At 38.9% G+C, this 10,793-nt stretch overlaps 1 protein-coding gene across 1 annotated transcript; it reads left to right on the top strand.

Moving 5' to 3' along the window:
• The first annotated feature begins 3,455 nt into the window (after positions 1 to 3,455).
• LOC125385029 (A disintegrin and metalloproteinase with thrombospondin motifs 12-like) lies at positions 3,456 to 10,267 on the top strand. Its single transcript, XM_048405518.1, has 6 exons — positions 3,456 to 4,099; positions 7,336 to 7,538; positions 7,795 to 7,843; positions 8,498 to 8,622; positions 9,091 to 9,183; positions 9,817 to 10,267. Exons 1-6 carry the CDS (start codon positions 3,538 to 3,540, stop codon positions 10,054 to 10,056), a joined length of 1,272 nt encoding a protein of 423 aa, XP_048261475.1. The 5' UTR covers positions 3,456 to 3,537; the 3' UTR covers positions 10,057 to 10,267.
• The last annotated feature ends 526 nt before the right edge of the window (positions 10,268 to 10,793 follow it).

The raw sequence follows: 10,793 nt of genomic DNA on the forward strand, positions 1-10,793 counted from the left end.
TTATTCCAAGAAGCAATTATTCAAACAACAATTTATCAACGGATAAGAAAATCAGAAATGTCCCTTTTAATATTTTTCAAATTAATATTAAAACCATCTTTCTCTTCTTTTTTACACTCTTACTTATCTGAAATTCTTTATCTCCTAATTTCGATAAACCATTTTACAAAACGTAGGCTATTGTCCGTTTTACGTTTAACTGTTATGAAATTTTGCAGTCCATTTACGCATAATCTTGCGAGTAAAGTACATTTTGCCAAAAGTAATCGAGCGTCTGTCTACTTTTGAACAATACTGTACCCAACAGCTACTTACAGTGGCTACAAAAAGTATTTCTGTATTATTTCTACTATTCTGTTTATCCCAGCGTGCTAATCAATTATATTAATTGAAACATATTAATTGTCCTCTGTCTGCAAAAGCCTTACCGACATTTACACGCTGGATCGTTTAGGATCATGCAATATCTGTTTACGTTCTCGTGCTTTAAAAAGTGTGCTCAAAAATTCTTGAATACTCTTGCAAGTTGTTAGAATATCTTCCAATAATTTTCATATCGATACATGTGAATCTCTTTAAGCGAAGCGGAATCTAAGCAAAAATACGAAGAAAGTGGAAAATCGCTTAAAGTCACTGGTCGAAAACCATCCACTATGCAGATGGACAGATAAATTTCGCGTCACTTGATAGTACTATCGTATGACTACGAACTATTGACACTAGTTGAAAGTGAAATGTAACGGCTGATGAAAAAAAATTGAAAAAGATAGAGATACGTAAGTATTAGCATTAGGTTGGCATAAAAGTTTCTTTCGTTTTGTGAGGAAATAATAAATGTACATTTTTTGTATCATATTATTGTATTGAATTATGTATGATCTATTTTGTAGTAATAGAATCCACTTTATTTTATTCGTACAGAATTCATTAATAATAACATTATATTTCCTTATAAAACTAAAGAAACTTTTGGAACAACCTAACGCATATAAATACCTTTTCACAGCCACTGTATAAGATTATAAAAGATACTGATATAGAGGATATTGTTAGCTGTAGCTGCACAGCCACCACGCACTCAGCATCGCAAATATCGAAAGCCCTGAAGAAAATTTGAAGAAGAAATGCTGTAATTTTATAAAACTGAATTCTAATCGACGAGACGAGTAAACGTGTGACAGATATCGTAGAATAGAAAAAAAAGTGTGTAATAGGCAAAAAAAGAAATGTTTAATATAAATTTTACTTAGAATTCATACACGTAAGTAGATATGACTTTTCTGCCAATCACTCACTGTGCATTATCTGACATAATTTATCTCTCGTACTTATTCTTTCATCCAGGCAAAGGAAGCTGTCGGAACAGATTTAATTCCCGTTCATTAGATTCGTCGCCTTACTGAATACGATATTCTCGAGTTCGCGGTTCAAGGGAAAGCGAAGAATTCTGGTGGGGTCGAGAGTGTCACGTAAAATAAAAAACAGGGGGCTCGAACGAAAAGAAAAAATTAAGGTAACAAAAAAAAACAAGAGAATTTATTTCTTGTATTCTGAATTTACACTGACTGCGATTTTGTTCTGAGCTCCAGCCGTGACTTTCCAAGACTGAAGCTCTTACAATTTGACTTTCGGTAACATCTGTTTCTTCTTTGTTTGTCATCCCTCAATATCCCCACTACCCTGTAGGCGTACGTGACCGTTGTCACTCTTCTAGGACATTCGGTGGAAGGACCGTTAGGATACAGATGACTCATTAGGCACTTCGGCGATATACATTGTCGCCAAGGTCGCCACATCTCTATCTCCATCATCGGTCCATCGGATTTGAAGTATGCCGGTCGTGACAAGAGCAACGTTCAAGATGAAATCCTCGGCCCTTGTTAAATCGTCTCGGTCGGGGTCGAACAATGCGTTCGCCAGCATCCTCGTTTCTCGGTGATTGCACATAAAGCTGCCATTATTAGAACTTCAGTGGGCGGTAAGCGCTGGTGCTTTTTCCAGTCTCGCGTTCGCGCTTACTCTTACGCACAATTCGCCGCTGCACTCGCGTGCGTTTCCAGCCGCGTTCATCCGTCCATGTGGCTGCCAGTCGTAGCACGAAGCTCGTTCGTCGCGTTTACTCCCCTTTTTTCATCGAAAAATTTTATCCGGAATATCACGTTCGACTCGACGACCGATTAATTATCGTATTTTACTTTCACCGATGGTGCATCATTTTCATGGGAAACGTTTAAATTTCCACGTGGTGCCACGTGGTGGAAAAATTGGCCACCGGTTGCTGCACGACGCTCCTTCGTCGCGTTTATTCCACCTCTTCGGCGAAACGTTCCATCCGGAACGTCGCGATCGACACGAGATCGAAATTAATTATATTCTACTTTCCCCGATGGTGGATCGTTGTTGCGCGAAAGAAAATTAAATTCCTACGGCACGTGGTGAATAAATTGGCCACCAGTTGCTGCACGACGCTCCTTCGTCGCGTCTACTCCACTTTTTCCTCGAAACCTTCTGTCCGGGGGTATCGCGATCGACCCGAGATCCGATCGATCGTCTTATCCTTCCGTCCTTTTCGCGAAAGTCGTTCGAATTTCTGTGACGCGCGCGTGGAAAATACTGGCGCGAATCTTCGAGTTAGTGAGAATCTTTGGCTCGAATTTGATGATTCGTTCGCGTGGGAATGGGACGGCGAGGCGTGCGATTGTCGCGATCGCTCTTATCGCTCGCTCCACTTACGTTCCGCTTCGTTCTACCGACTACTAGTTTGCTGCATTCCCGGTTACTTTACTGGTGGTGAATCGTTAATCGACGCGAGTTACCGCCGACGAGTTTGTTACGATACGCAAGTACAGTGGAAAAAGGAGTTTAGCGAAACAGTTTCGTAAAGCTAAACGATTGGACGAATCGAAAGGAATTGGAAGTCGTTCTAAGAATTCTGTTCGAAGACAGCTTTGAGAAGGCGAACGGCGATTGAAAAAAGAAGAAATTGAAAGACGTCGAAGGAAATCGAGAAACGTTCGAATTCAACGAGGCAGTTTCGTACGCCTAGAGACGATGATCGAAGAAAATTGAGAAAGATTCGTCTGTATTTTAAGATTCTGTATCAATTTGGTATAAATAGGTCGAGCAAATATTCACGGTTAATCTTTTCGATAAAGCACTACCTACAAAACCACTGCATTCTATGATTTCATTTCATTTCTGGTGTACCGTAGAATCGCTCCCTTCTCCATTATACGATCGATTAAACAACACCCTGTGTATTAAAACCAACGATTCACCTTCGTATTACTTCCGCGCGAGCTACGTGATAAAGCGCGAGACATTGAAAATGTTAGATCGCGAGAGTATCGTCGCATCCGCGTCTATATGACGCGGAGTTTCGAACGCGTTACGAACCGGCGAAATGAAATGAGAATATCGGGTCTGCGAACTAGCTGCTTTCATCGCAATGACTACGTCTGCGAGTGAACGAGCATGCCTGGCGAGTTTTGGGTAGCCAGAAAATCCTATTGAAATTTCGATCAAAGCGCGCGAGACATGACGCGATCGAAACTTCCCAGTTTTCTCCTCGCCACGTGGCTGCTCGGCACGATCGCTACTAAGTCGCGAATGAGCGACTTTCTGCAAAGCTTGCAGGAGTACGAGATCGTTTACCCTCGAGTGATCCCGAATGAGAGCGCGCGGAACAGAAGATCGACCCACGAAGACCGAGAAACTTGGCGCGAGTATCTCCACCAAGAGCCGGTGTTCCTCGAGATCAGCAACTGGACCTTAAGGACCATGGCCAACGATCGATTGATACTGTCGTCGAATTTCACCGTGAATTGGGTGCGCCAGGGTAAAACCAAGTCCGAGCGACGTAACGCCAAGGCGAACTGCGATCTTCGACAAGGCAGCTTGGAAGGAGACGCGAGTTCCTTCGTCGTCGTGACGATATGCGAAGAAGAAGTGTACGCCTTGATGTTGATCGGGCAGAGATCGTTCTTCGTTCAGCCGCTGACGAATGGCCAGCATGTGATGTTTCAGCCGAAAAACGAAAAGTGGTGGTCGATCAGGAATAATTCGAGCTTCGTGTCTGTGAATCCGGAAAATCCTGCAGGTGAGAAGGATCGTTATCGCGATGGCTTTTCATCTTTCGTTAGACGGTTGGATGTAGGTGATTGGTTGATCGATTTACCGACTTCCTTGCCAATTATGTTATAAGCTTCTTACTTTGCGATCCGCCGTTAATTGCTCCTTCTATTCTAAAATTGACTCTGATCGTGATACTGTAAGAACTGATAGCGTCGATATGATAATACCATACATAGAGTATGAGAGTAATCGTAGTACAAACGAATATATATATATATATTCGGTTTAATAAATTTAATTTAATAAATTTAAACCGTCAAACAGGGAGGGCTTAATCTGCAGGCAAAAAGAAGAAAAAGAAATAATCATTTACAAAGCGAACGACCATTAGCTAGTTCCAATTTGAAAATTTAGCTAAAGTCAAAGTCATTTTGAACAAATGTTTCCTGTACGCGTTACCGTTTGGCATGGACGAACGTCTCGGACGTTGATGTCCGTACATTTATATATATATGTAGTATCTTAATGGGTCTTAGAGGAAAGGACAAGTAATGATGTTTTGATTTAATTAATAATATTCGAAGCAAGGAAATAATTACAATGCTGTCGTACGTCTTATTTTCAGACGCGGCTTTCGACTTCCCGATTCACACTCTTCGGCTTCTACACTCCCACGCTCTCGCTTCTCAATTCACACTCTGCACACCTTTTGCATCCGTCCTCTCCGGCTTCTCAACTAATACTGACTTTAACGTTTCTTTGTCTTTTCCCGCCGTTCGAGACACGTGTTCCGAAACGCCCGTGGCCAGGGTCACGCGGGCCCTTTCCACGAAACTATCCACTTAAAAAGGATCGACGACACCTTGATGTACCCGACGATGCCGCGGTTCTCGCGACATTGTTTACGATTCGGCAGATATCTTAGGCCTTTTGTCCACGATACTACATATATATGCATTTCTGATAATCATTTTCAACTCGCACAGGGAAGAAACATCACTGAGGCTACCGCGAATTAAATTCGCGTATCAAGTAACAGGATAGATACGATTCATACGAAGCTTTGCGTGGTTATTCGAGGTAGGAAAAGCTTTAGCAGTGATATCGAGAAAAGCGAAACTACGAAATCATCGCTGTCGTCGAGACAGAAATTGCTGCGAATATCGCGGAAAGCAGAGCGACGGTAAAGAGTATTACAGGAAAAAGTTGTTCGGAATATTAGCCTTGGCAAACATATTTCAAAGCCGTTGAATATGGCGAGATTGTCCGCTTTGTAAATATTTACCGAAAAACATGTCGTACGAAGCTGGGCAATAAACGCGTTTTTCCACAGTTACAAACAAGTATCGTACGTATGAAACAAGTAACGACGAATTTTCCATTCCACGGCACGCGACAATTGACCGTATTATCAGCGTTTCGTCAGAGTTTCAAGAACTGCGTTTTCTTTTCTGTATTTATGGTTTCGCAACTGTAAAACGGAAGGTTTATTCTGGAGATGCGAGTTCGCGTGAACAACTAGCGCAACGAGTAAAAACACGCGGTTTTTGCAACTCGATCGAATTGTTAGCAACTGTGTGTACGAGATCGTATTACTCCCATCGTTGATCGATGTCAGGCTTCTATCTGAGCACACGGACAACGTTCTCCAACGACCAATCAAACATACCAGATAATAATTTTTCATTGTATCATTATTGTAGCTATTAACGACACGGGCTTGTTGTCGCATGATAAAAAGCATGCAACTGCGCTGACACGATAATACAGCGTACTTTTGCACGCTGCGATGGAAAACGCGTCGTTACCTGTTTCGTACGAACGATACTCGTTTGTAATTCTGTAAAGAAACGTCCGTTGACGAACATTATATAAAGTTCTTCCTTCTTCTTCTTCTTCTTCTTGTCTGTAAATCATCTCCTTACAATTTGACGGTTTAAATTTGGCACACCCCGTATATACAGGATGCAATGGAACAACGTCTGAAAGCGAGAACAACGCGAATCCTTGTGGAAAAATGAAGAAAAAGTATAGGATAAAACGTTCTCATTTTCGACTTGGAGAATCGAGTCTGAAAATTTATCAAGTATACTCGAACTGTATCTGAATATCGGTTCGAATAATACATTTATTTAATTATATAATTAATTTATTACAAAGGAAATACAATCTGGATGTGAATGTTAAATGGAAACAAATTTTGCTAAGTTGAAAATCGATCGTATCGTAATCACCACGACTCGTTGTTTACAGATTAAAAATCTGTTTTACGAATACGAGGAGCTATATATCTACTATTATTAATCAATTTTTATGAAAAATTTCGTACGATGCGCAGGTAAATTCTAATTTGATAAATTGTTGGAAACGTGGAAAATTGAATGGAATAAAATTACGTGGCACGGTTTACACGGTTGCAACTTTATGACCCACTTAGGTCAAGTAGCAATGAAATTTATTGCATATATCGGAAATTCAAGGCACGTAATTGGCAGTTTATAAACAAATTATTTGTTCTCTTAATTAAATTGCCCGCGTCGAAAGCTGTGAAACGTTTTTGTATCGAAATCGAAGAATCAAACATCGCGATCCTATGAATGGAAGAATGCGACGTAAATGTTCGAAGTATGGTTGAGAAACGATAGAAAATTCCAAGTGTTACGCTGTATTTCTCGTTCGATTTAAATCGAAATTTTAATGAGGAACAGCGCCGATTGATATTTAAAAGTGAAACGGTTAAGAGCAACGATACAGGTTTTGTTAAAAGCAATTGGTCTATTTACCTCGCTGTTTAAACGGGTTTGCTTGACGTTACTTTGATCAATTTCCATTGACACTTTTGTAGATAGCATTCTTTTTTACGGATGGAAAGCCGTCTGATGGAAATTTGTCTGAAATGTCCGTCGTAAAATTGCATTTTCGCGGGCAACAGAAAACAATGGAATTTTGTACAAAAGCGCAATACTTTAATTAGCGCAAAATTCCATTTTCCCCGCTGGGAAATTGAATTTTCTATTAAAGCGTGATACGTTTAATCAGCGGCGGCGTAAATTCAACAAACTAACAACTGGAATATTGACTTGTCACAATTTTGTGACACCGTATATGTCGTCGATACGTTCCAGTCTGGTCGTATTTACAATTTCAGAAATTTTGCAACTATTTTTTCATTTTATCCGTAACGAGAATAGCGAAGATAAGACAGGCAAACGTGGTAAAACGTTGATAATTCGGTTACAGGGAAATCGAATAAATTTGAAGTTGAAGAAAGTAAGAGAAAGTCGAAACGAAGCAAACGCGATTCCTTAAGCCACGATGTTCAGGGATTTTATAATCTTTCCGGTGACGTCTTCGACGTGGAATACCCAGAAGCTGAGAAATTGATTCTGTACGATGAAAAAGACGATGTCTCCACAGAATACAACGATACAATAGTGGAAGAATTATCGATCGACGTAAATACTGTTGAGAAATGCTCAGTTGGTATGACCGCTAGTTACTAAAAGGTTACTAGGGTTATGTTGGTACGACTCCTAACTACGCTCTTTTGTCATAGGAGTCGACCACGCCTCAATTGCTAAGACGCATTGGGAGAGTTTAGACGTTTGCTGTGTGATTTGGTGTTTTGTATAAGAGAGAAAATAAAAGGTGTGATAACCAATCCGAGTGGATCCGAGATTGATTATCAACCCCAACCTATATAAAATAACAAATCCCGAGGAAATTGGATACTTCTCTGGTCCTAAATGGCAAAGGAACAGATTATCAAGTAAGTCAAATATTTTTCCAAATGCCATTCTTGTACAATCGTTGCTTTTCTACTTACCACGTACAATATAGCGGTTAATAAATTAACGAATCATCGAATATTACTGAAAGAAAGAAATTGTACTGATATTCCAATCTATCGTGTACAAAAGTAATAATAACAGCATGTAATATAAGAATAGCTTATCTTCAGCCTTAAAAGGAACTCGGTTTACAATTATTCTCCCTATTGCGTTCCACTCTCGCTTGATCTTCTACACGTTCATCTATATTTCGCTGTTTTTAATTTATTTTATTATTCCCTGTCTATTACACATATGTATATTGTCCATTGCACGAATCTTTATCTATCTTACCTAATTTAATGTAAAAAAATAGAAAAATAGACAAATTTGCTGGAGGAATACGTTTACCAAAATTTGTCAAGAATTTTAAAGAAATTTGCAGGATGAAATTCACGGTGATACCGAATTGATATTTTTGAAATTATACTTTTGAAATAATTATTTATATCATAATAATTATTCCACGAATACTTGCTCGTAGATATTAATTTATGCTTTTAATAATCATGCGTTTAATCTATCAAGTCGAGTCGAGTAGACTTTCTAATTTCGTGGAAGATAAGTCGATTTCTAAGATAAGTCATTTCTAGAGAAAAGACCAACTGCTAAGGATTCGCCGCCACGATGGTTAGAGCTTGGAATAGCTGCTGATTACTCCGTGGTAGATTTTCATGGAATTCGAGTACAGCAATATACCTTGGCTCCTTTAAACATCGTAAGTAATACCAAACGAAATTCTGTTATTATACTTAGATATAGAATACCTCCTCCTACACATGTACGCAAGCAACCGGGAAACATAGGGCAGAGTTATGCGTATCTCTGTATTTTCAAGGTACGCTACTTGCTTTCAAACATCTCGATCGTATACTCGGATGGAAGCTCTGTATTTTCTGTTTACACTGTTCAAAGCTTACACGTATCTTTTAAAAAGTTCAGCGAATAATTTATCCGTAATGGAATTTTGTAATCGATTAATTTCAGCCATTCGGTAATTGGTTTTCCAATGCTGTTGAGATTAATAACGTACATTTCCTAAGATAAATATAACGAATAAAATTAATTTTTTAGGAAAATTATATAAGATACGATGTATTTACGACAGTTTTGAATAATAATTTATTTGTAAGGCTGTAATACTGTTTTAACGCCTGTTACATTTTCGTACGTATTTTAATCCTAGGTCAGTGCAATTTACATGGACCCGTCGCTCGAATCCAACATGATTCTAGTGATCGTACGAATGATTTTATACGCGGAAAAACGAGACGTTATGGTAAGCGATTTCCATTAAATTAAATCATTTAACTAAAGTAGTAACTATCTGAGATACGCATATGCGAGTGTCAATTATTTTATTTTCTACTTATCTGTACAGTGTATGGTATATAAATTATATAGGTCAAAATATCTGCGCATGACGTTTTAGATCGATAAAATGCAACGAGTTCCATTTTGTTAAATTGGACAACCGTGAACGATCCCTTGGAAACAAATTTCCAAACAAACAATTTTCACGGATCATTGACAAACCTCGCATTTATCGTGTATCCGAAATATCTGTATAATCGACTATTAAACCTTTTTCATCTCTTAAGAATCTTAATTTAATGTTATAGACCTATGATAATATCATTGATATACGACACTTGCGATTCCTTTTACTTTTCTTTTTCTGCTATTCTTCTCTGCTGTTGAATCAACATTTCAACATTTTTCAGGAAGATTAAAATACTAATAGCGTTACAAGTTACATTTGATTACAATCAACAACACGATTACTTGCACATATATTTATTATCATTGACGAATATTTATATATAGTATATAATGTATGATGTAATAATAAATATAATATATTCGTAATATTTGCTAGCTTTTATTAAGAAAATATTAAACGTTGTCGTAGGTCCGCCGTGGCGATGCCAGACGATCTCTCGAGAACGTGAACAAATGGAACAGAAAGATGCTGTCCTCGAAGGACGTAAATCACGATGTTGCTGTATGGTTGACGCGATTAGATATACGAGGTCCTTCCGGTTACGCACCTGTGTCAGGAGTATGCTATCCCGCGAGATCGTGCGCGTTAAATCGAGACGAAGGCTTGACCAGCGCCTTTATCATCGCTCACGAAGTAGCACACATGTGAGTGTCCTACATGTTGGGATATCGTTGGCAAACTGAAATATTTATAACTGGCCTGGGTATTTACGCAGAGACCGTGTGCTATTTATTTATGCAAATACGTACTTTTACGAGAATAATTTGAAAAATGAAATCTCCATAGGAGAACTTATTATCTTTACCGAATATCACAACGAGTACTGTACTTTGAATCTGCCATAGATTTTTGCGTATTATGTGCGTTCTTGCATTCCTCCTTTCACCTACGATGGCTCTTAAACAAGAAACGATATCGTAACGAGAAATACAACTTAGCTGAGCGTCCACTTTGGTTCCACTAGTGTTGTCCCATACGACTTTGTGTTTGACCTCGCTATTAGGGTACTTTTTACCCAACGTTTCCTTCACCGCCTTCACTACCTTGTCTCTTCGTGAACCAATTCTTCTCTGTTATTCCCTTAGGGATGATTTCGATCATTTTCCCATACAGTAAGTGATTTGGGGCAAATCCCGTTACACTGTGTCTGGTTACACTGATTGTATTCTTCTACGCTTTTTTCTGCGATCTTTGTCCAGTTTCTTTTTTTTTTTCGAATTGATCTTGCATCTGATTCTGTTTACTAATGTTTGATTTACCCTCTCGTTTAGTCCATTGGAGGATGGACAGTCTGTCGAGGTGAAAATTAATTTAATGTTTTTCTCTCTCGCGTACTCTTGAATTTCCTTGGATGTCATCGCTGGGTATCGGTCTGCAAGGATAAT

This window comes from Bombus terrestris, chromosome 4 (assembly GCF_910591885.1).
Source record: "Bombus terrestris chromosome 4, iyBomTerr1.2, whole genome shotgun sequence".
Classification (NCBI taxonomy): domain Eukaryota; kingdom Metazoa; phylum Arthropoda; class Insecta; order Hymenoptera; family Apidae; genus Bombus; species Bombus terrestris.